Source organism: Nothobranchius furzeri, chromosome 8 (genome assembly GCF_043380555.1).
Source record: "Nothobranchius furzeri strain GRZ-AD chromosome 8, NfurGRZ-RIMD1, whole genome shotgun sequence".
Lineage (NCBI taxonomy): Eukaryota > Metazoa > Chordata > Actinopteri > Cyprinodontiformes > Nothobranchiidae > Nothobranchius > Nothobranchius furzeri.
This window is the reverse complement of record NC_091748.1, coordinates 56,996,292-57,020,650: the sequence shown is the minus strand read 5'-3', so window position 1 is coordinate 57,020,650 and position 24,359 is coordinate 56,996,292. Positions and strand designations below refer to the sequence as shown.

Genomic DNA, 24,359 nt, shown 5'->3' with positions numbered 1-24,359 from the left:
GTTCTCTAGGGCAGACCCGGACCACAAGGAATGCCGGGTCTTCAGGGTCAACCCGGAGGAGAAGGGACCCCAGGACAAGCAGCAGAACCAGGACCTCTGGGCTTACCCGGAGAACAGGTAAAGCTGCACTCAGACATATGAAGAGTAGAAATCAGCTAGTAAGATATTTTAAAAATCTAAACAGGAAATGATCCAACAGGAAACCAAAGTAGAAATATTTGGAAGGCCTGATTCAAGTGTAAGTGATTCTGTTATCCTACCAACACTGAAATATAGTGGAGGCGTTATTATGATTTGATGTTTGGACAATTTTGGAGTAAACTCTATTAGTATTTAACATGGTTCTGAAATTGGGTACAGAACTCAAAGCACTAATCCAGTACCACAAAATAGTTCTCAAAAACTAAATACTTTTTAAATGAGTCCTTGATTAAAAAGACCTAAATCCTATTGAAATCCCCTTTGTAAATGTGCTGAAATGTATCCTTGTCTTCAAATTAAAATATTTAAAGATAATAATTATTTAAGTAAATAGTTATTTAATGATTTTGATTCCTCACCCTGAAAACTAATTAAAGAAAAAGGAAATCATGCCAAGTCCACACAGGAGATGTGAACATCCATCCATCCATTTTCTTTACACGCTTATCCACACTGGGTCATGGGGGGGGGTCGGGGGCTGGTGCTTATCTCCAGCAGTCTTTGGGCAAGTAGGTACACCATGGACAGGTTGCCAGTCCATTGCATGGAAATTTGGACAGGAAGTCTTTAAGTTGTAAGTTACTTTAATCAAAAAAAGTATTTTATTATGTCCACCGCTAAGTATATTTGAACTTTGGTCCTAAATTTAATATGTTGTATTGTTATGTGTTTGTCCTCACAGGGTCCTAAAGGCTACAGAGGAGAGAGAGGCATCAAAGGGGAGCTGGGTGAGTGGGTAAGAGGGTCATTTTTAAGCAGACATCTCTCTGACTCAGTGTTTTTGAGCTGATTGACTTTTTTTAAATGAACGTGATCATGCTAAATACCATTTTTCATTTAAAAAACAAGAAACATATTATTTTTCTCTTCTGTTAGGGTTATCAGGGAGAGGCAGGAGCACAGGGAAGAAGAGGACAAAAAGGTGAAAAGGTCAGATTAAACGTGCAGAACATGGGTTCTTTGTAAAGTGGGACTGATTAACCTGGTGCTGATTGGTTTAACTTAAACAGGGAAACAAAGGAGTCAGAGGCTTTGACGGCCTCCCTGGGTACATTGTAAGTACAGAACAGGATTCTTTTGTTATTGAAAATATTCTTTTGAAAACAAATTATACAACATGACTGTGGATGTGTAGGGGCTGCCTGGAGCCAGGGGTCCACGTGGTTTCCCAGGAACATCCGGACCTGTGGTCAGTCATACAGCTCATGGGATCAGTTTGAGGAAGTTTGTGTGCAGACTTTTAACTGGTCATGTGACAAATAAAATCTAAAAACCTCACATCTTGATTATAACTGACATGTTTTTAGGGAGAGCTTGGTTCTATTGGCTTCAGTGGTCCCCCCGGTCCCCCTGTAAGTTTACAGTAACACAACAATAACATCCAACGTTGTTATTTAAGATCATTAAATGAATTAGGATCTCTCTCCAGGGTACAATTGGTCCTAAAGGAGTAAAAGGAGTCTTAGGAGTTAAAGGGCCTCCAGTAAGTAAATAGTTGGAAGCTAACTATTTTAGAGTAAAGAAAAACTTGAATAAAAAGTGTTTGTGCTTCTAGGGTCATCAAGGTAAAATGGGCTCTAGAGGAGCCTTTGGACCACAGGTAATAAAATGTTAAATGTTCAACCTTTCTTATTGGTGATGTCCATCCTGAAGACATTGTGTTGTTTTAGGGAGAGCCTGGTCCAGGTGGAGCAGCTGGAGTTTCTGGTGTCCGCGGCCCTCAGGTACAGCATAACCTTGAAACACGTTTTTCCATAAAACAATTTTTGTTGTAAAAGAACAACCTTTGTGTGTGTCCCGAAAGGGAAACCCTGGACCAAGTGGACCTCCAGGTTCTAAAGGGGATCCTGTGAGTGTGTTTACAACTATAGCTGTGAGTGTGAAAGAAAGTCTGACGTATCCGTTTTGTACTGCTCATCAGGGTGATACAGGAGATGAGGGGGACATTGGTGAGCCAGGACCTCCTGGACTAAATGTAAGGCAATTAAACCAAAACTCTTTCAATACTTGTGCTAGTCAGTGTTTTCTTGGATGTTCCATTATCTGTCTGAGGATTGTTTCCTGTTCATATTTTAGGGAGCTGCAGGACAAGCAGGAAAGCCAGGACCCTCAGGTGATCCTGTAAGATTACATAAGGCCATTTCATCATTGACTGTTGCTAAAACGGATCCACCATTTATCATCTGTTACATTCGTTAGTCATTTCTGATATTTCCCACATTTTCTGTTGAACTGCTTTCTTTTTGTTTGCATGCTTTTTACCGACAGGGATTTAAATCCAGGAGGGGTGAGAAAGGGAATCTCGGGGTTACGGGGGATCCAGTGAGCCTTTTTATTTTTTCATTTCTTCGCACATTTGTTGTTCAGTTTGTTGACCAGATCAATTAATCCGTTCTTGGATGGGTGCATGTATTTAGGGACCTCTGGGGCCTCCTGGAAAGCCAGGATTTAAGGGCCGTCCAGGCCAAACAGGACTACAAGGACTGGGAGGACCAACAGGACCAGCAGGACTTCCAGGACCCATTGTGAGTCAAATAAACATTTAGTAAGCTACAATTACTTTCATTATTAAGTTTTTTTGTCTTTGTGCAAGGGGCCTGAAGGCATCATGGGGGAGCCTGGGAGGCAGGGGAGAGAAGGTCTTAAGGTCAATTAAGGACATAAATTTTGGAATTAAACATTACACACAAATAGAAAAATCTTTTTTTTGTGCATCACTTGTTTGTGTTTATGCAGGGGGATCGCGGACAAACTGGTATTCAAGGACTTCCTGGGACTCAAGGCATCAAGGTAGACAGTGCAGAAAGAATGTTCACCACATTCATTCATCAGAGGTGTTATTAGGAAACAGAGACCAGTCATTTAAAGCTGGGGTTCATAGTTTGACTTTGAAATCTGAACAGTCATAACTCCCATCCCGCCACGCCTCATACCGCCACGCACAGAGAAATCAGAATCAACAGAGAGAGCAAGATTGTCCATGTGTGATTGGAGGTTGAGAGACGGGGGCGGGACGAGAGGGAATGTATGTTGTTTCAGAAGGAGAGAGGCGAAGTTGGTCTGGTGCAGCTCGTTCGTTTCTTCCTGTTCTTTTTTTTTTGTACGGTGTGGTTCAGCCAACAATAACCTGTTTAGCTTTTCAATATCATCATCATCATCATCACCTTTATTTATAAAAGCACTTTACAGACATATATTGTGTCACCAAGGTGCTGCACAAGGCTAAACTAAAAAGATAAAAACAAAGACTATATAGGAACCCAATAAAAAAATTAAAAACAGCAAAATACAAAACATCAGTTAACACACATATTTAAAAGCCAGATTATAGTAATGGGTCTTCAGCGCCTTCTTAAAAACCTCTACTGACATGGAGAGTCGCACAGATAATGGAAGATCATTCCATAATTTTGGGCCTGCTACCGAAAAAGCCCTGATTCCTCTTGTTTTGAGCCTAGTTGCGGGGACTAGAAGCATATGGTGACTCTGAGCGGAGCGAACGACTAGGTGTATATGGCTGTAACAAGTCAGATAAATATTCTGGTGCCATCCCATTCAATGCCTTAAAAACCAATAAAAGAATTTTAAAACGCGCTCTAAAAACGACCGGTAACCAGTGCAGATCTGCCAGGATGGGTGTCACATGATCATATTTCCTTTTCCCTTCTAGGAATCTTGCCGCGGCGTTTTGCACAAGCTGCAGACTAGCTACTGTACTCTCTCACCCCAATTAAGACAGAGTTACAGTAGTCTAAACGAGAGGTGATACACGCATGCACAACAGTCTCGAGGTCCTTTCTAGTTAAAAATGACTTCACTTTGGCCAGACATCGTAAGTGGTAAAAAGAGGACGATACAACCGCACCCACATGTGCATCAAAGGTGAAAGCGTTATCTAATGTCACTCCTAAGTAGGGATGGGTACCTTTGACATTTGAATCGATCCGGTACTAATTCCCGGTACCTACGAATCGATACCGGTACTTAACAGTACCAATTTTAGATACTCTTGAGTGTTTAATATTTTAATTCTCTTTTATAATTAAATATATATTTTTCTCAATATATAACCATATTTGATAAATATCACGATAAATAACATACAACTGTTTGTATTTTAACATCGTCCTTGTAGTTTTATAAGCTGATAAACTGAAGCAAACATCTTTACTGTGAACTAAATTTACTGTGTATCTTCATTCCTTTTACCGTCCTTTTTCAATTGATTTTTCCTATTGGAAAGTTAGAATTTCCGAGGAGAAAGCGAACGCACCATTAGCTGATAACAATGGTGGCTTAGGAAGCTAACATAACAAGCTAACGTTATCTTAAACAGTTTATTTAACTGCTGGAGCAGATTAAAACGATGATGCCTCACACTTAGATCGTTGTCACTGGTTTCATCTTCACCCAATCACCTGTCGCATTTAGTAAAGTGAAGCCAAACTTTTGAGCGCGTTCATGTTCTTCAAGTCAGAATTTCGGAGTTCCGAGGAGAAAGCGAACACACCATTAGTGAAACGGAAGCTAACAAATCAAGCTAATGTTATCTTAAACATGTTATTTAAGATGAGGATGTCTCACTTAGATCGTTGTCGCTGGTTTCATCATCACCCAGTTACCCATCACATTTAGTGAAGTGGACCCAAGCTTTAGCGTTCGTTCTTTTCTACCATGCTGCTCTGTTTACAACTCGCTCGCAGCGACCGATGACATAAAGCTCTTGCGCATGCGCAGCTGTCTAGGCAAGTTCTCGTTGTGAAGGACGGTACCGAAACAAGGCACCGTTTCAAATGAAGTGAATTGGTGCTCAGTCGGTACTGTGGAATTCGGTCGGTACCTTAAAAAGTACCGAATTCGGTACCCATCTCTACTCCTAAGTTAACTGCCGAAGAACATAGGTAGGCATTCATATCCCTACAATTTAGTTTGATCGCTCTAACTCACGATGTAACCCATACAGCACTGCCTCAGTTTTGCTTTCATTCAGACATAAAAAATTGTCCGTCAACCATGACTTAACTTCAGTTAGACAGTGCATTAAGGTAATAATGGGACAGTCACTTCTATAATCCAAGGGTAAAGTTGGCAATCGTCAGCATACATATGAAATCGAATTCCATACTTCCTCATGATGTCCCCCAGTGGCAATGTGTAAATCAAAAACAATAGTGGTCCTAATAATGAACCCTGTGGGACCCCCCACTGCAGGTGTGTGAATCCAGAACTAAACCCACCCATCCTTACACTTACAGTCCTATCCTTCAAATAAGATCTGAACCAGTCTAAGGCCAGACCAGAGATTCCGACATTATACTCCAAATGATGGAGCAACACTTCATGGTCCAATAAAGTGACGGCTGTTAACAAACCTCTCGTCCATCCTTTCAAAGACCAGCCGGACGTTAAAATACAATTAATTATCGAGTATTTACCTGTCCAAAACAAACTTTGCCAAGTCATCATTAGTTTTAATCCCTTTGATCATGAAGCTCTCTCATTCCAACCTGCCTCATCAAAAAATATATTTGACTACTTTAGTCATCAATGGCAGCGAGCAGTTTGATTTAAAATGATGACTTTTGTCATCGTTTTGACTCCAATGTAAATTCAAATTGACTGTGGTAAATGTCTCATGGCGAGTTTTACATAAGGACTTTTAAACTGTTTAAATTGTATTTTAGAAGTAGAAGGCAGTCGAGGAACATGTAACTTTCTTGACTTGCTTTGGTTGCTCCATAGCAAGCGTCCAGCTACTTCCAGCATCCCATCATAGTGCATGCTAGGAACTGGTTCACATTGTGGGTCACAGCTCTCACTTATGGATGCCAACTTTAATGGTCAGTGCTCTAGGCTCTCGTAAATGGTTCATTTTGCTTTAGAAACCTGGGAAAGGGGCTTATTTTTGAAACATAAATTATAATAGATTATCTCCTTTATATCATAGAACGGGGTCAGATCGTGACATTTCAGCATTTTTAAGTTACTCTGGTGACGTTTTCTGGGCACGTCCAACCGGGAGGAGACCTAAAGGTAGACCAAGGACACGGTGGAGGGACTATGTCTCTCACCTGGCCAGGGAATGCCTTGGGATTCCCCCGGAGGAGCTGGCCCAAGTGGCTGGGGAGAGGGAAGTCTGGGCCTCTCGTTTTAGGCTACTGCCCCCGCGACCCCACTCTGGATAAACGGATGAAAATGGATGGATGGATGGATGGAATGATGTGATTTTAGTGGTCACTGTTATATTTCAGGGTCGAGAAGGCCAAGTGGGATTTTCTGGGGTGCCTGGTCCTGTTGTGAGTATTAGCGAGAGTATTTATTTAACCTAAACGCTCATCATTACACTGAATCTACAACTATTTTACCTACAGGGTGAGATGGGGAAATCAGGAGAAAAAGGAGCAGAAGGAGGGCCTGGTATCAAGGTTCTTGTATATCTCTACCATTGCTATTATATGCTAATGCAGCATTCAGTCATAAGATGAAGCTCAACCGTTTTTATTTGACTTTCAGTAATAAATGGGTTTGATTAAATCTCTACTAAATATTCTGCTCCCAAAAGGGGAGTTAATAATTAAAACAGTTTCACTGTCAGATTGCAAATGGAAAAACATCTGTCTGTGACTGGATTCCAAGTTTTAAAAATTATTGAATCAATTATAAATATTATCTACTCAGAAATATAAAGAGTACTCATTAGACGTGTATCTGCAACTGATACAAATTATTAGATTTTCTAACCTGGAATCTTGTATCAGGTTTTTATTTATTTTTAAAGTCAGAATATTACATGTTTCCATGCAGCTTTGTTGTTTTAGGACTTGTTTTCAATATTATTTACTCTATGTTTTATTGTTTGTGCAGGGAAGAGTTGGAGGTCCAGGAGTCCCAGGGTCCAAAGGGCTAAAGGTAATGAAACATTAAATTAAATCATAAATAAAAATTTGATTTGAAATATTTAAATGACACCCTAATACTCTGATCATGGCATAATTTTGTAAAATTGATATCAATAAATGTGACCTTAAAAATTACAGTAGATGGGTAGCTTTTACGTCACGTTTCTAAGACAAGATTGAAGATTGTTAAATCGATCTTGAATCTCGTATGCAAGACAAGATCCTTCTGAGAAAAAATAAAGTACCTATACGACTTGTGTCTGATAGGGTTTACAAGGACATGCAGGCATCAGAGGACAGGATGGTGCTTTTGGAGCCCCGGTAAGACGATCAACACAGTAAAAATGTGTAAATGTCCATTTCTTCCAGTATGCATCATGCTTCATATGTGCACAGTGATTATTTCAGATAGAAAGGGTGTACTTGTGATTTTCTGTGTGATAAAAAGACGTTTCATTCATTAAGATTTTCAGGTTTCTGCTGATTGGAGTGGGCAATTATCTGATACATCGGACATTTATAGAACTGTCGGGGGCTACTGAAAAAATCCCTGATCTCTGGGGGGTTACTGGGTACTGGGCGTTCAGGCTCAGATGTTGCTTGAGGTGAATTGCAAGCTGGAAACTCTGTGCAGCAATTTGGCAGTGATCCCTCCATTTGCATACAGGATGGATACCATGATGGAGAATGCCACTGCACAACATGGATGGAACTGATTGGATCCCCCCACCCAGCAAACATGCCTGTTGGGCCTCCGTGGGGCAAAAATGAGGCCCATGAAGTATTGCCCACAGTGGGACCAACGGCCGTCATGAAATGTAGAGCACATGTAGGCCCCATCATTTAGGGCTATGTGATGGTCCACATATATGGGCCAAGCCCTGTTGGGCCCTCTAGTGTCCCCCTCATGTGCCCCGCATTTCACAACGGTACCTTGGCCCGCACACATGTGCTTCTAGCTGTGGCCCTACTGTGGCCCCTGTTTGTAGGGCCCTCGTGTCCAACGTCTCACGGCTGTACCTTGGCCCACACACGTATGCATTCTGCTATGGCCCCACTGTGGCCCACTGCTGTGGGGTCCTCATGTGCCCAACACTTTACCGCTGCACCCTGGCCCACACATGTCGGCTTCCCACTACAGCTGTAGCCCACTGCTACGGGGTCCTCATGTGCCCTGCATTTCAAAGCAGTACTCTGTCATGTGCGGGTTTCCCATAATTTACCATTTGATAAAAATAAAAATAATAATGATTAGATTTCAAGGTACCTGAAGTGCTTTCCATTATTCATGTGTGCACGCATTCACACACTGGTCGTGATGATGATCTATTAATTGGCCAATGCTGCCCTTTGCGTCCAACATGGGGAAGTTAGCCTGGTCGGTGCTGGGATTGAACCTACAACCTTCTGATTACAGAACAACCCTCTCCACCTCCTGAGCTACTGCTGCCTTATCATTACAATCACTAAATATTATAACAACTCTAATACCTTATATAAGGGGGGGGGGGGGGGGGGGAACTACATATTTTCTAAATCTAATGAGAAGATTTTAGAATAGAATTCACACTGAATTAAAATGAACTACAATGACACCCAGCAAACATGCCTGTTTGGGCCCACCATGGGCTGTTTCTGGGGTAGTTTAGGCAGGGAAAACTCACACTTACCCCAGAGTTAACACTCTGTGTGTATGAATGGGGCCTGCATGTATTTTCCCATGTGGACCCCACAAATCCATCCAATGCTGAGCCCTTGTGTGGGGCACTGTGCACTGCCAGCCCAATGGATGTTTGCACGTATGCGCTAACAGTGTTTATTACTGTGGGCACCCCACAGTAGTATCTGGCCAAAAACTACCCACAGTGCCCCCATGGGCGAGAGCCAATATGGGAGATCCAGCAGTCTGCCAAGTCGAAACCCTCATGGGGATTTCTGTGGACACCTCACAGTGTTATGTGCCCAACAACTATCCCCAGTGTCCTTGTTGTTGTCAGCCCATGTGGGAAATCCAGCAATCGGCCCAGTTTCAAGTTCAAGTTCAACTTCATTTATAAAGCGCTTTCACATGCTCAAAATGACAAAGTGCTGTACATCAATAATAACAGACCTACATAACAGTTTTAGCCCTCAGTGTGATTTCTGTGGGCATCCCATAGCAGTATCTGCCCAAAAATCTACCCACAGTGGCTTTGTTGGTGTGAGCCAATATGTGGAATACAGCAATCTGCCAAGTTTAATGTCTAATGAGAGTTTCTGTAGGCACTCCATAGTGTTCTGTGCTGATAAACTACCCACAGTTGCCCTGTGGGTGTCAGCTCAAATGGGGAATTCAACAAACTGTCCAGTTAAATTGATCAGGGTGATTTTTGTGGGAACACTACAGTGGTATGTTCCCAAAAACAACCCAGAGTGACCCTGTTGGGTGTGAGCCCATAAGAAGAATCAAGCACTCCACCCAGTTTAACTAACTGTGGGTAGTTTTGGGCACATAGAAATTACTCTGAATTTTTCTTGGTAGACTGTTGGAGTGACACCAAAGGGGTGGGCGCTTTGGTGTCACTCCAACAGTCCAGCAGAACAGTCACTGAGATTCACCAGTGTTCATGATGAGAGCAATTGTTGATTCTCAGCTGGATTTAAGTAATATAAGAAGAGTTTGTTTTCTAAAACAAATAAAAGCCATTTTTGACCTAATTCACCAAACTTTGTTCTCACCTGACGTAAATACCAAACATTAATAAAAATTGAGTCATCAGTTTTTTTTTTATTATGTCTTTATATGTGGGGTAACTCTGGCTTTTGCTGGAGTGGTTCACAGCCGAGTGTGAAGCAGCTGGGATGAGAATCAGGTCCTCTAAATCCGAGACCATGGTCTTGAGTCGGAAAAGGCTAGAACGCCTTCTCTGGGTCAGGGATGAGGTCCTGCCTCAAGTGGAGGAGTTTAAGTATCTCGGGGTCTTGTTCACGAGTGAGGGAAAACTGGAGCGGGAGATCAATAGGCAGATTGGTGCTGCATCTGCAGTGATGCAAGTGTTGTACCGGTCTGCGGTGGTGAAAAGAGAGCTGAGCCAGAAGGCAAAGCTCTCGATTTACTGGCTGATCTACGTTCCTACCCTCACCTATGGTCACAAGTTTTGAGGAGTGACCGAAAGAATGAGATCGCGGATACAGGCAGACAAAATGAGTTTTCTCCACAGGATGTCTAGAGAAAGGATGAGAAGATCGGTCATGTGGTAGGGGCTCAGCGTAGACCCGCTGCTCCTCCACATCGAGAGAAGCCAGTTGAGGTGGCTCGGGCATCTGATTAGGATACCTCCTAGACGCCTCCCTGGTGAGGTTTTCTGGGCACGTCCAACTTGGAGGAGGCCTTAAGGAAGACCCTGGACTTGTTGGAGGGACTATGTTTCTTGCCTGGCCAGGGATTCCCCCACAAGTGTTGGCCCAAGTGGCTGGGCAGAGGGAAGTCTGGGCCTCTCGACTTACGCTGTTGGCCCCACCACCCGACTATGGATGAGCAGAAGAAAATGGATGGATGGGTGGATGTGGGGCAAGGGTGGCAGAGGGGTCAAGTATCTACCCCATAATCAGATGGTTTCAAGCTTGATCCCCACTCAGTCTCTAGCTGTCGTTGTGTCCTTGAGCAAGACACTTACCCAACATTGACTGCTGGTGGTGGTCAGAGGGACTGGTGGCGCCTGTGTACGGCAGCCTCGCCCCCAGGGCAGCTGTGGCTACAATGTAGCTTATCACCACCAGGGTGTGAATGTGTGTGTGAATGGTTGAATGACTGAATATGTTGTAACGCAACTTAAAGGGTTCTGGGACTCTAGAAGGTGATATAACAAATACAGACCGTTGATCATTTTAAAGGTTAGTTAAGATTTTCATTTGTTGCTGAGCAGAAGTGGGATGTGTATAAGTATTTTTATATGTTTCAGGGGCTGGCTGGTGCAAATGGGACAACTGGCGATACTGGACCTCCAGGAACTAAAGTGAGTTTTGAACTCCTTAAACACCACACAGTGTGTGTACCACATAAGCACTTTTAGCTGAAGAACTTTTGGGGAACAGCTGATGTATTTTACAGCTTAAACAACCAAAATGTATATAGAGAACAGCAGCTGGCACATAAAAAACTCCAAATTAACTCCATACTATAAATATTTTGTCATTTTTATGCGTGCACCTCTTTTGAGACGAGGTCAACGCTGTATTTTGTCCCAGACAAGAGAAGTAAAAAATTAGTATTCAATGTATTTAAGCAATCTTTTTACTACAGAGTCTTTAGTTTCTTGAACATTTCATAACAAGAAAACATTTGAGACCTACAGAAAAGAGGTCCTGGGGAACTTCTTTACCACAGCGACACAAATACATGTTTGTTGATCCAATTCTTTGTCTCAGGGATTTCCTGGTAAAACAGGGTTTGCAGGCATCCAGGGACCTGTAGGAAGGAGTGTGAGTGTCTGCTTCATGATGCCTCATCCAACCAAGACAACATGTTGTTGGAGTTATTGAAAATAAATTAGTTATTTCCCGATAAATATATTTGTACCGATCTTCAGGGAGAACCTGGCAGTGCTGGACTTAAAGGGACTCCTGGAAAACCTGGAGACAGAGTGAGTCATACACCGTCATGTGGGCATTGATCACGTTGACTCTGTAGCTATGATATTTGTAAAAATAACAAATTGTTGGTATTTTAATCAGGGTTTTAAAGGTCAACTGGGCCCCAGTGGACTTGGGGGAAGTGAAGGGTTAAAGGTATGAGCTGTAGTTTCATGTTTCCAGTATTTTATCTTCTTGAGATAACATTATTCACATTCTCTGACTGTTTTGTAAAGGGTAAAAAAGGTGAGGAAGGACTAAGAGGAAAACAAGGCCCACCAGTGCGTATTACAGTTTCACTACCATATGTCGGTATACATTATTGTAATTAAAATTTTCTGCGGTTTTCCTAAATTATGACTCCTCAAACTTCAGGGTGAGGTCGGTGCACCTGGACCAAAAGGATACAAAGGACTTCTCGTAAGATGATTTCTACATTTACAATCTACATTTTTAGTTGTTTTTCATAAAAATGTTAGTCATATATTAAATTACAGCTTAAAGCCTCATGAAAAAATGTTTCCAGAGGTTTTGGAGAACTTTAGCTTATTTTTATTATTTTCTTATCTTTTTTGTACTTCAATCATTTTTTTTTCTGTTCATGTGAAGCGCCTCGTGATTTTTATCTTGAGAGGAGCTGAATAAAAGATTGTTTTCTTTCTTTCTTTCTTTCTTTCTTTCTTTCTTTCTTTCTTTCTTTCTTTCTTTCTTTCTTTCTTTCCTTCTTTCTTTCTTTCTTTCTTTCTTTAAAGAGCAAGTCACCCCCAAATCCCTTTTTTTGGCTAATAAACTATATAAAGGAGTGTCTAATCATGCTACAGACACGTGTAGTCAATAATTTGGCACTTCAGTGCATCTTGGTTAAAATTCAAATATTCCGCCTAAAACTGGCAGTGTTGCGCCGTCGTCAGGGAAAAATTCTGCACTGTATTTGAATTTAAATCTGCCACTGCTATTGGCTAAGAGGTATGCTATGATGTCATCTGGTACATTATGACGGCATAATGCCATTGTGAGCCTGTGTGTGTGGATTTGTTAGCAGCGCCGCCCTCTCGGTCTGCCAAGCAACAGCATTTGTTGCATTTTTCAAACATGAAGTGGGAGTGAAGTAAGTTTCTTGTAGGGGGTGACTTGCTCTTTAAAAAGCCAAGGACTGTACGGTCATTTATGTTATTTTAAATTACATGATTCATTGCATCTTGAGATAACAAAGCTGTTTTTTATTACCAGCTCATTAGATGAATAGAATAGAATAGAATAGAATAGAATAGAATAGAATAGAATAGAATAGAATAGAATGTATTAATCCCACAGTTGGGAAATTAACCCGTTGCAGCAGCACATACACTTAGAGAAAAGAATGAAGAAAAATAATATAACAATAATAACATAAGCACACAAGGGCAGTAAGCTATTAATTATTGTAATCTTCAAACATTAAAAACAACAGATAATAAGAAGTCTTGGGTTTCCAGAACTATGCGGCATAAGGAACAGACATACTAATGTACATTTGGTATTGCACAAATATTGAACACATATTGAATATTGCACTGATGTTACTGTGTACCAGGATAATGCCAGTACCGTAGACTGAGAAGTTGTACACTCTTACTGCAGAGGAGGTGAATGATCTATGGTAGCGTTCTATTTTCCATCTTGGATGCCTCAGTCTGCCACTGAAGGAGCTGTCCATGGCCTCCACATGGAATACAGTGGGTGGGAGGGGTTTTCCAAGATGGAGGTCATCTTCTCCACCATCCTCTTTTCACACATCTCAGCAGAATCGAGCTAGCTTTCTTAACCCTCACATAACCCTTTAACGTTAATGTTTTTGCTCTTAGTGCCCATACAAATACACTAAGGGGATATGAGGGTTAATTAGCTTGTTCAGTCTCTTCCTGTCTCAGTCACAGCTGCCTGCACCCCAACAGACCACAGCTGAGTGAATAACAGAGCCAACAACAGCGTGATAAAAAGAGTTTAGCTGATATGAATTAACTCCAAAGGACCTCAGCCTATTCAGCAGGTGAAGGTGGCTTTGGCCCATCTTATACAGAGCATTATTTTGTAATTATAAAAAACAACTTGGTGAAAAGCAGTAATGGGTTAATGCCTCAGGTGGATTAAAGAAATTAAATATGTCTTTCAAAGAAAATAAGTAAAGTACAATCAGTTTCATTTGAAATCTGAGGTTTTCCATTAGCTGTTGATGGAGGAGTTGCTACGGCAAGAAAGTTTTATATAACTTTAAAATAGAATTTTAAAAATTTCAGTTGTCTTATGTTTAAATTTAGCTCCCGTGTACATTGTTCCCCTACAGGGTCTTCAGGGTAATATTGGACCTTGGGGGGAAGTTGGGCCACCTGGTTCTCCAGGTGCTAGAGGACTTCAAGGCCCAACTGGACCTCATGGAGTCTCGGGGTATCCTGTAAGTTTGTTTTAGCAGAGCCTTTAATGTCTTTGGACTTGATGTTTTAATTTATGTGATGTCAGAGCTTTTGTTCAGCCACGAGTCTGCAGTTCTGACCATTACAGCTCAGCTCAGAATTTGTGGAATCATGCTTTTCGGATAAATTATTTATTTTCTGATTGTTGGCACTTTCACCTCACATTCCAGTAGTGGGTGATTCGTCAGCTGGTGAAAGACATTAGGAACAGGATATCAGTCTTTCTCTTCTGGCATCCCCTCCAGACTCAGCTGAGTTAGACCTCATCCCCCACTGGTTACATCAGACCTGAAGACTCGGCGTTGTGCAACGACAAACATTTGATTGGCTGTCCTTCGCTGCTCTCTTAATGTAAAAATCTAAATTCTGCCATGAAGAAATATGTTTTTGTTAAGTCCATGGAAGTGTGTCTAATCTGATAGACTTCGGTTTTTCGATGAGAACTGCTGACAGACTCTGATGTAAACAGAAAGACAGAAAGTTCCTTTCATTCAAGCTTGGCACAATCTTTCCATTTTCCCCCCTGACTGAGTCACCAGGTCAAGATAAAGCTGATGGGTTTGTTGTCAGGGTGCTAATCTGAAGTCTAGACTTGGACTTTTGGGGGAAATTCCAATGAAACTGTGATTTAGCTTCATCCTCCTGTTTGCAGAAGATGAACCTCATCAGTGCATGTGAATCAAATGCATATTTGTGCTAACATGTAAAAAGAGATGAGGTGTGAAACTTGCCAAACATCAATGTGGAAATGTTCTCCTCTCAGGGTGTTGATGGACCTCTAGGACCAAATGGATCAGCTGGTCTGAAAGGAGACAAGGTTCAGATCTTTTCCTGAGCTTCGTTCAAGATTTATCTGTGTTCCAGTTTAGAAATGTGAGATAATTTAAACAATCATTAATGTACAACTCTGCGTGTTGTCTTCAGGGATCCAAGGGATCTGCGGGTTTGAAGGGAGCTGCTGGTCTCGATGGTGAGGAGGTATAATGATTAGATTGTTTTCATCGTGACGCTTTCATTTATCTGGGCTTACAGTGAGTCTAACCTGTCGATTTGATGTGTAAAGTTATTTAATCCTGATCAAAATAACTTACTGCAGCTTTTGTGTTCAGGGCCAAGTAGGAATCAGGGGACTTAAAGGGCCAAAGGGTCAAAAAGGCAAACCAGTAAGTTCATTTAGCTTTTAAATTTCATGTTTCACATCTTTTACTGCAAAGCGTCGCGGTTCCGGCGGCGTCCGGTGAGCTCTCGCTGGCCCTTGAAAGTCTGAGGGAGAGGGTGTAAATCTCGCGTGAATCTCGTGTAAATATTTTACTGTGCTTTTTCTAGAATTCAAAAAAGCATCAGTATAAAATTTGAAAACCTTTTAGTTCTCTTATTATTCAGGGCGATAAAGGAAATGTTGAAGCTTCTGGGCAGAAAGGAACAAAAGGAGCTGAAGGTGAGAGAGGAAACCAAGGACCACGGGGACGAATAGGACCACCAGGAAAACAGGTTAAATAAAATAAAAATGCTTAATAACAAATGTTACAAAAGTATGACAGCCTCCCAAACAGTGTCCCGAAGCTCATCTGAGAGAGCGCCATAAATCATTTTTATTGATTGAGTTTGAATTGCGGTGTTCCCCAGATCTCTGAAGATCTCTTTGTCCATCACAGGGGTACAGAGGTGCTCCAGGAGACAGAGGGGAACTGGGGCTTCCAGGGTTAAAGGTCAGGTCTTAAAACACAGAAATCTAAGAAAACATAATGGTTTGGCACAAAACATGACTTATTATTGTTGGATGGTTATTTTTAGGGTGGATCCGGCATCAATGGTTCACCTGGCATGCCTGGCCAGTTTGGGTCTGGGGGTGGTACTGGGCCAGCTGGAGCCAAGGGGCAAAAAGGGCTGTACGGACTGATAGTATGTGTGATTAATAATAATGGGAAAACATGACTGAATGCTACAGGGAAAGAAAAAATGTTGTCTCTTTGTTTTTGAGGGCCCTCCTGGAGTTATCGGTCCCTCTGGAGATGTTGGACCATCATTGTCTGTAAGTTATAATAATCATGAATGTTTCACGAAAACATGAAGTAACTGGATTGTTACTCTGATGTGCTTAATATGAGGAATTGTCTTTAAACTGACTCCTTGACATGTTAAAGGTGCATTATGTGAGAATGAAGTAAGAATGACATCCTGTAATCAAATTTGCAGCCCGTTATCTAAACACAATGGTCACTTTCTCACTTCCGTTCCGTGAGTTTCACGGCTGTTGCCAGTTACGGCACAGCGCCAGAAGATTCTAGATGACATGGAAAGATGAGTCACTCACAGTAATTTGATAAGTAATGTCAAGTTGTTGACAACTGAAAAGATTAGCTTTAGATATTTTGAGAGCTAACTAGCCACCTAGGTAGGCCCTTTATGTAATATTTATGGGCAAATCATATGGGTCCAAACACAGGGCTGCCAACTCTCACGCACTGAGTGTGACACACGCATTTGACCCTCTTCACACGCTCTCACCTCACACCTCCAATATCTCGTGATAAACCAGCGCCTGCGCTCCCCAAACGCATATCACCCACTCACTCACATGTTCCCTCTCCTACATTAGTTGATGACGTGGTGAATTAAAACATTAGGAATCCTAATGTTTTAATTCACAGCTTCACCCGTGTGTTTTTCCTGTTTGTGAGACGAACTCCTCCTCCATAATCAGGTTACTTGTACAGAAGCCTGGAAAGGCCAAAATTCCTCAAACGTTTTTTTTTCCCTACTGGCTGATATGAATTAATATAGTAGAATAGAGTAAATTTTATTACTCCCACAGTGGGGACATTCACTCATTACAGCAGCACACACACTTAGAGAAACAGATTACAGGTCAAATTGATTCCAGCCATGTTTGCTTTGATAACTTCAATAACTTCATGCTAATGACCCACATGAACATAATCCTCTGTTTAGAGGATGCAACTACATCAGTGAAGTTAGCTTACTGTAACATGATAGATTTTTTTTCTTGGCAGAAATAATTACTGGTAATATTATGAATGACATGATATTGCCCACCCCTAGATGGAATTTTAAAACATTTACATGAATTATAACTAAAAGTTCCTGTGTGACATTTGTGACGTGTAGCTGTAACGCTTTACTGCTGATAGATGGACGGACGGACGGACGGACGGTCGGTCGGTGTTGGATGTTAAATTTTCCTCACGAAAAGAAAATTTGCATTAAACAAAGATCAGTTCCCTCTGTAAAGTCAGAGGTACGGAAGAGGATTAGGGCCACTGATAATGATAAACAAATGTTTATTTAATGATTATCTAGATAATGAGTCATGGAAGAAGTTCATATTGATTTAGGAAATCATTCTTGATTTTAGCAACTGATTCGAGCTGGAGTTGCTCCTTCTGTGGAGGCAGACAGATGGGACCTTGGGAAAGAAAGTTATTGTTTATCTTTCAGACTTGCAGAGTCTGTGAGCTGGTATGAAGGCAGGCTCATTTAAAGGGAACACATGCAGTGTTGTGTCTCCTTTCTGACCAGATGTTTGAATAGATGTTGACAGGTCAGACTGTACCTAAACTGACCATTGCTGGACGTTGCAGTAGTATATAACTATAAAAATCTGGTCTAAAGTACATAGAGCGCAGGTCGTGCGTCTTTGGTAGACGCCATATTAGACGCCATTCCTTGTGGTCCTGCACCTGTCGATGACATCACACTAGATGATTGGCTGGATGTACGAATTACTGAAGTTACGTTACCACGTTCGAAAACATTTAGGGAGTAAGAAACATGAATTCAATAACAAAACTGCTAAACTCTTTCCAAAACATATGTGAAAGAACAGAATTGAAAAAGAGATGCAATATATTTTGACCAAGTGTTATTGCCATAGTGTGATTACGTCATCGGCAGGCGCAGGACCCCGAGCAGATCTGGACACTACAGCGCCAGAAAACTAGCATCAGCATTGGTTTCTCTCGATGGAATTAACTGAAGAACCATCAAAGTCTGAGGAGTCACAGCGAGGTTGCGTGCTCTCTGCTTCACAGGTACCAACATTTACCCTCACTGGAATGTTTACTTTGTGAAGTGCCTTGAAACACTCTTGTCCTGGTTTGGCTCTATATCATTAAAGTGGACTGGATTGAATTGAAGTTACCGTAATGTGTTTTTAAGCTAGCGACAGTCACAGTAAAATGGTGTAAAACTACCCTGAAGTGTATGTACTGCCCCCTAGCGCCAGGAGCACCAGCTGGCTTACATACTTTCATCTGGGACAGTAGCATGCTTTACTATAATGTTCTTTTCTCTTTCAGTTATTGAACGGTGCGCCAGCAGTGATGTGTTTGTTTATGTGCAAAAGCAATCAATGTAAAATTAGTTTGTGTTTGCAGGGTTTGCCAGGCAAGAGAGGTGATGAGGGCAAATTAGGAGATCCTGGACCAAAGGTTTGATTTGCTGTTTATTGTGATACATCCTAATAATAATAAAAAATCTATTTTCTAGCAACTGCCTGTTAGTCTGTGAGTCTTCATTCGGGTATTTAATTTTACATCTGCTCTTTCTGTAATTCAGGGCAGTCATGGTGAGAAAGGCGTAACTGGTGCTTCAGGCATAAAAGGGGACGTGGTGAGGTTTCATCATGTCAAGACTTTTAGTTTAGTCATGCAAGTTTAATGGTCTGAGTGGAGGCACAATCAGAATGTCTGAATAACTTTTTATCCTTGCAAGGGTGTAAAAGGCCAAAGAGGAGCAACGGGTGAAAATGGGGCACACGGAACAGTGGTAAAAAATAATACAAGTAAATTATCATTTCCTTACTGACCATATTTCTATATAGTAACATTCAGTTATGACTTTATTTAAGGGATCAGTGGGAATGGTGGGCGTCACTGGTCCCCCAGGTGCTAGAGGTTTACATGGACCCGTAGGTCCTCCTGGTTCACCAGGAAGTAAAGGATACCAGGGGGCGAAGGTGAGAATAAATCAGTCTGTTTCAAATGTGAAACATACAAAATAACCTCTCAGAATTATTGTTTAAGAATACTTATTTAAGAACCAGAATGTGTCTTGGTCTACTTTATAAAGGGAGATAAAGGCCAGCCTGGAAAGAAAGGATTCAAAGGAACTGATGGAAGTATTGTGAGTTTCATTTTGGCTGCTAAATTATCTGTTGAAGCTGTTTTTGGTGTAGAAAATTTGTCATCGGGTTTTTCATTTTTCTCACTGACGTAGAATACCGTTGTCTTCTCTGACTGCATAAGTATTTAAAATCATGTGTAGTCTGGTTATTTTGATCCTAAAGCTCTAATCTGCAAAACAAAACAAAACATGTAGTCTATAGAAGCAGTTAATACAACAAGATGTGATACAAAAGGTTATTGCAAGAGCAAAAGTCTGTTTGTGTCTTAGAAACTGAACTTTTCAGAAAATGCATGGTATTTTCCTGCTGGCTGTGTTTGGTTACTAAAGAATAGCCATATTCTTTAATGATATTCAGCTTTAATTAAATGTATTTTTAGGGAGCTGATGGCCAATCAGGGAGGCCAGGACCTCCTGGACTTCCTGGAAAACCAGCAAGTATCCCAACTAAATAGAATCAAAACATCACTGATGCAGAAAATCTTTTAAAACTCACAAAATGTGTTTGTTTGCAGGGTTTGAGCGGGTTGGATGGTTTGCTAGGGGTTCCGGGTAATGAAGGCTACCCAGTAAGTATTTTAACACTTTCCCGTACATCTATTTAACACAACGCTTATGCTTTTAATTCAATTAATTTGTTTTCTAAAGGGTGAAACTGGTTTCAAAGGAGCTCCAGGGAGAGCAGGAAGACTTGGTCAGAAGGTAGGATAATATTCAATGTCACATCAAACAGATGTTACTTTTCATTTGGACACAAATGATGGTCTTTAATTTAATATTGTAGGGAAAACCTGGACTCCCTGGAAAAGAAGGACACACTGGAGTAACAGGACTGAAAGTATGTCATATTTTTATAATGTCAGTTTAACTACTAGTGGAAAATGAAATGGGAAAATGTTTGTCACCTCTTTTGAAACTCGTCAGGGTCTAACAGGTCTAAAAGGATCACCTGGACCTCGTGGACCAGAGGGCCCAAAGGTACGTTTATTTATTTTGAAGAGGAGAAACATTTTCTATCTAATGTCTGATTTTTAACAGTAACTGTAATTCAGGGTATTCCCGGTCTGAGAGGAATGAAAGGCAACTCCAGAGGCAGTGGCTCTAAGGTGAAATATCCAAAGTTTCCTCACCTCATGGAAAAGGGTTTTTCATGTTTCTTTGTTTTTCTATTTAGGGTCTCACCGGTGACACTGGGATATTGGGGCCAATTGGTCCTCCAGGGTTAAAGGTCATTAAACATTTAAATGTAATTTAATTGCAAGAGCAGGCTTTGAATTCATCCAGGTTTACCCTTACTTTGATCTTACAGGGGAACCCTGGTTTGCAGGGACTAAACGGTCAAACAGGAGAAAAGGGAATGCAAGTAAGTTTCTATTCTCTTTGTTTCAAAATTTTTGCATTGTTTTATCATTCTTTCAATGTATTTATTAAAGTGCTGTTGTTCACAGGGGGACACGGGTCCTCATGGTCCACGAGGACAGAGAGGCTCCCCAGGGCACGCTGTATGTCGCTGTAATACTGGTATTTTTTATGGTAGCTTAAAGCAACACTTTATGCTTTTAGAGACTTTTGTTGTCTTTCCCAAAGTTAAGTATTAAACAATAATTGCTATGTTGTCATAATTACAGGGTCGCATTGGACAGAAGGTGATTTTGTTTTTTGTCAGTCACATGTGGTTTGCTGTTGCTTGCACATTTTTACAGTCTACCAAAAATTTCAGATCTAATAGTCATCCAGTAGATAATTCTTTTGTTACTTCCATCATTTTTTGTCAATAACTGCTTAACTGTGTGTCCTCTAAAGGGGTTGAAAGGTGCCAAGGGCAAGAAGGGGCCAAAGGGGGCGAAGGGCAAGAATGGACCTCCAGTAGGAGCTGAATCTGATTGCTACAGCTCAAGTAAAATAAATTTTAGTATTTATGTATTGTGGTCCGTTTTGTCACAGGGAGAGCCAGGAGCTCCTGGAAAACTCAAGCCCACGCTGACGCAAGGCTCAAAATCAGAGCCAAGGCCAGATACACAAAGCAAGCAGAGTCACAAAGCAAGACCTGGAATGAGACAACAAACCATACAGAGTTTAGCACAAACACCTAGTCTCCTGAAGCAAAAGGAAGGGCCACAAAAAGTTGGTGCAACCTGTCCAGTTTAATTTTGCATCAATTTGTCACTTTTTAAGGGAGTGTTGTGATTAATGGACTAAATTAAAATGAATCCTCCGCAGCAGAGCAGGTTAATGTCCAGGAGATGGTCTGGAGATGTTAAAACTGAGAATTCCTTTGGTTTTTCCTGGGGAACTAAAGACAATCCCGCTACCACCTGCTACGAACTGAAACTGATACATCCACATCTTAATGATGGTGAGTGTCTGATAAACCTTCAACTTAACTCAATGTTTAAGTTTATTTGTATAGCACCTTACAGACAGAAGACATGCTGCCACTGTGCTTTACAGACATAGTAAGTCTGAAAAAACCAACTTAAAAAAGCACAAGCATACAATAAAATAAGTAACATGATGAGAACAGATAAAAACTAACACAGGTAAATGCCAAATCATAGATCTCCACCACAGAGTTAGAAGCCCTCATGAACAGAAGCTTGTTCCATAGCTTACTGGATGTGACAACAGAACTATAGCTGATATGATCTGAATTAAGTACATCTAAGTATCAATGACTCTGGTGTTTCAGGTTATTTTTATGTGGATCCTAATCAAGGCTGCCCCTGTGACGCTGTGGAAGTGTTCTGTAACTTTACAGCAGGAGGAACCACGTGCATAAATCCCCTTCAGTCTCAGGTAAACTCATTTATCATGTAAACAGAGAACATACAAGGGTTCTAAAACCTGTTATTGCACAACACACAGAAAAGTCTGTCTCAGCTTCAAGCAATCATAAAAAATGAAGCATCCTCATTGTATACTTTATGATCATTAACATTTTAAAACTGTGTAAGTTTGTGAATTTAATTTTTCATTTTTAACAGTTTTCCCAGAAATAATGAAAAATTCCTATCTCACCCTCCGTGGGTGATCTCGTCCTTCCAAGCTCAGGTCCTCTACCAGAAGCCTGGGAGCTTGAGGGTTCTGCAGTATCTTAGCTGTTCCTAGAACTACACATTTCTGGTCTGAGATGTCTGATGTTTTTCCTGGGATCAGCTTTAGCCACTCCTCCAGTTTGGGGGTTACTGCCCCAAGTACCCCGATGACCACGGGCACCACAATGTCTCCACTCTCCAGGCTTTCTCAAGGTCTTCTTTGAGGACCTGGTACTTCTCTAGTTTCTCGTGTTCCTTTTCTCTGATGTTGCCATCACTTGGTATTGCCACATCAACCACAATGGCTGTCCTCTGTTGTTGGTCCACCACCACATTGTGTAGTTGGTTCACCATCACCATTTTGTTGATGTGGTTCTGAAAGTCCCACAGGAGCTTGGCTCACTCGTTCTAAACCACCTTAGGGGATGTTAACCTTGGGGCGTCTAGTCCATATTCTGCACAGATGTTTCCAGTGTCTCCTTCTCTGTTCGCCATTGTCTGAGACATTCACTGAGCATGTCATCTGTTGGGGCTTTATGATGCACTTATGGATCTTGGATGTTTCATCCCAGACAGTGGCTCTCACACTCACTAGTCCTCAGCCTCCTTCCATATGGCTAGTGGACAGTCTCAAGGTGCTGGATTTGGGATGGAACCCTCCATGCATGGTTAGGAGCTTCTGTGTCTTAACATCTGTGGTCTGTATTTCTTCCTTTGGCCAGCTTATTATTCCTGCAGGATATTTGATTACTGGAAGGGCAGAGATGTTTACTGCCCAGATCTTGTTCTTGCCATTGAGCTGACTTCTTAGGACTTTGCCTTACTCGTAGTTATTTGTGTTATGTGTTATGTGGCTTATTTCCTTGTGGCATCATTTGCTTGTGGGATACCAAGGTAGTTGTAGCTGTCCTCAATGTCTGCTATTGTTCCTTCTGGGAGTGAGATGCCTTCTGTGTTCACTACCGTCCCTTTCTTTGTCACCATCCCACCACACCTCTCAAGTCTCAATGACATTCCGAAATCAGTGCTGTAGATCCAGGTGGTGTGGATCAGTGAACTGATATCTTGCTCTTGGTGTACAGATTTATGTCATCCATGTAGAGGAGGTGGCTGATTGAGGTTCCATTCTTGAGTTGGTATCCATAGTCAGTCTTGTTCATTATTTGGCTGAGGGGGTTCAGACCCATGCAGAACAACAGTGGGGGCAGGGTGTCTCCTTGGTATTTACCTCATTTGATGGAGACTTGTGCAGTTCACTTTCAGTTGACCTCAAGGGTGGTTTTCCACAGCCCCATTGGCTTTGGTACAAAGGCTCTCAGAGTCCTGTTAATGTTGTACAGCTTCAAGCATTCAATGATCCACGAGTGTGACATTGAGTCATGAGCTTTCTTGTAATCAATTCAGGCCTTTTGGGCGACTGTTCAGTCTGTCAGCAGTTGGTGATTAGCTCCTTTGGTATCTTTGCCAATATATAAACTATAGTTCATTTATATATAGTCAGATGACTCCAAAGCAATTTACACTGGTGGTGATGAACTACATCATAGCCACAGCTGCACTGGGGCGCACTGATAGAGGCAAGGCTGCCGAGTATAGGTGCCACCAGTCCCTCCGACCACCACCAGCAGACAAGGTGGGTTGAGGCCTAGTCCACACGTAGCCGGGGTTTTTTAAAAACGAATATCCGCCCCTCCAAAAACTTGCATCCACACCACTGCGTTTTAAAAAAAAAACTCTGTCCACACGTACCCGGATAAATACGTTGTTAAGGAGATGCCAGACCTGTAGGCGGCAGTACTTCCCCCGTTCTTAACCTCGTCCTTCGTCTGTGGTCTTCCGCAAGGAGAAGTAATTCCGCTTGCAAAAACAAACAAGCAAAAAGCGCTTGGACAATTGATGGATCGGGTAGTGACAGAGGGCAGCTCTGAGGGCTTCCATGATGCCGGCTAGTGTAAACACAGGTCACACACGTGATGTCAGCATTTTTTTGTCGTGGAAAGTGACGTTGCAGACCTTAA

The 24,359-nt window shown here is 41.6% G+C and overlaps 1 protein-coding gene across 2 annotated transcripts in view; it reads left to right on the top strand.

Annotated features, from left to right (window-relative positions):
- Positions 1 to 24,359, top strand: part of LOC107393105 (collagen alpha-1(III) chain) — a 42,506-nt gene that overhangs the window by 12,742 nt on the left and 5,405 nt on the right. The window contains exons 8-60 of one of the 2 annotated variants that reach the window (XM_070554156.1): positions 10 to 117; positions 884 to 937; positions 1,078 to 1,131; positions 1,212 to 1,256; positions 1,337 to 1,390; positions 1,509 to 1,553; positions 1,631 to 1,684; positions 1,757 to 1,801; positions 1,872 to 1,925; positions 2,006 to 2,050; positions 2,123 to 2,176; positions 2,278 to 2,322; positions 2,470 to 2,523; positions 2,619 to 2,726; positions 2,795 to 2,848; positions 2,938 to 2,991; positions 6,453 to 6,497; positions 6,573 to 6,626; positions 7,066 to 7,110; positions 7,368 to 7,421; positions 11,042 to 11,095; positions 11,508 to 11,561; positions 11,669 to 11,722; positions 11,814 to 11,867; positions 11,948 to 11,992; positions 12,087 to 12,131; positions 14,035 to 14,142; positions 14,925 to 14,978; positions 15,086 to 15,139; positions 15,271 to 15,324; positions 15,545 to 15,652; positions 15,817 to 15,870; positions 15,956 to 16,063; positions 16,143 to 16,193; positions 18,559 to 18,612; positions 18,740 to 18,793; positions 18,896 to 18,949; positions 19,032 to 19,139; positions 19,253 to 19,306; positions 19,687 to 19,740; positions 19,822 to 19,875; positions 19,955 to 20,008; positions 20,091 to 20,144; positions 20,231 to 20,284; positions 20,359 to 20,412; positions 20,481 to 20,534; positions 20,616 to 20,669; positions 20,755 to 20,808; positions 20,935 to 20,952; positions 21,110 to 21,172; positions 21,251 to 21,430; positions 21,530 to 21,662; positions 21,996 to 22,102. In XM_070554156.1, the coding sequence (XP_070410257.1) occupies positions 10 to 117; positions 884 to 937; positions 1,078 to 1,131; positions 1,212 to 1,256; positions 1,337 to 1,390; positions 1,509 to 1,553; positions 1,631 to 1,684; positions 1,757 to 1,801; positions 1,872 to 1,925; positions 2,006 to 2,050; positions 2,123 to 2,176; positions 2,278 to 2,322; positions 2,470 to 2,523; positions 2,619 to 2,726; positions 2,795 to 2,848; positions 2,938 to 2,991; positions 6,453 to 6,497; positions 6,573 to 6,626; positions 7,066 to 7,110; positions 7,368 to 7,421; positions 11,042 to 11,095; positions 11,508 to 11,561; positions 11,669 to 11,722; positions 11,814 to 11,867; positions 11,948 to 11,992; positions 12,087 to 12,131; positions 14,035 to 14,142; positions 14,925 to 14,978; positions 15,086 to 15,139; positions 15,271 to 15,324; positions 15,545 to 15,652; positions 15,817 to 15,870; positions 15,956 to 16,063; positions 16,143 to 16,193; positions 18,559 to 18,612; positions 18,740 to 18,793; positions 18,896 to 18,949; positions 19,032 to 19,139; positions 19,253 to 19,306; positions 19,687 to 19,740; positions 19,822 to 19,875; positions 19,955 to 20,008; positions 20,091 to 20,144; positions 20,231 to 20,284; positions 20,359 to 20,412; positions 20,481 to 20,534; positions 20,616 to 20,669; positions 20,755 to 20,808; positions 20,935 to 20,952; positions 21,110 to 21,172; positions 21,251 to 21,430; positions 21,530 to 21,662; positions 21,996 to 22,102 (3,333 nt within the window). Of the gene's footprint in view, positions 1 to 9; positions 118 to 883; positions 938 to 1,077; positions 1,132 to 1,211; positions 1,257 to 1,336; positions 1,391 to 1,508; positions 1,554 to 1,630; positions 1,685 to 1,756; positions 1,802 to 1,871; positions 1,926 to 2,005; positions 2,051 to 2,122; positions 2,177 to 2,277; positions 2,323 to 2,469; positions 2,524 to 2,618; positions 2,727 to 2,794; positions 2,849 to 2,937; positions 2,992 to 6,452; positions 6,498 to 6,572; positions 6,627 to 7,065; positions 7,111 to 7,367; positions 7,422 to 11,041; positions 11,096 to 11,507; positions 11,562 to 11,668; positions 11,723 to 11,813; positions 11,868 to 11,947; positions 11,993 to 12,086; positions 12,132 to 14,034; positions 14,143 to 14,924; positions 14,979 to 15,085; positions 15,140 to 15,270; positions 15,325 to 15,544; positions 15,653 to 15,816; positions 15,871 to 15,955; positions 16,064 to 16,142; positions 16,194 to 18,558; positions 18,613 to 18,739; positions 18,794 to 18,895; positions 18,950 to 19,031; positions 19,140 to 19,252; positions 19,307 to 19,686; positions 19,741 to 19,821; positions 19,876 to 19,954; positions 20,009 to 20,090; positions 20,145 to 20,230; positions 20,285 to 20,358; positions 20,413 to 20,480; positions 20,535 to 20,615; positions 20,670 to 20,754; positions 20,809 to 20,934; positions 20,953 to 21,109; positions 21,173 to 21,250; positions 21,431 to 21,526; positions 21,663 to 21,995; positions 22,103 to 24,359 lie in introns of both variants that reach the window. The other variant, XM_070554155.1, reaches the window with a different exon arrangement.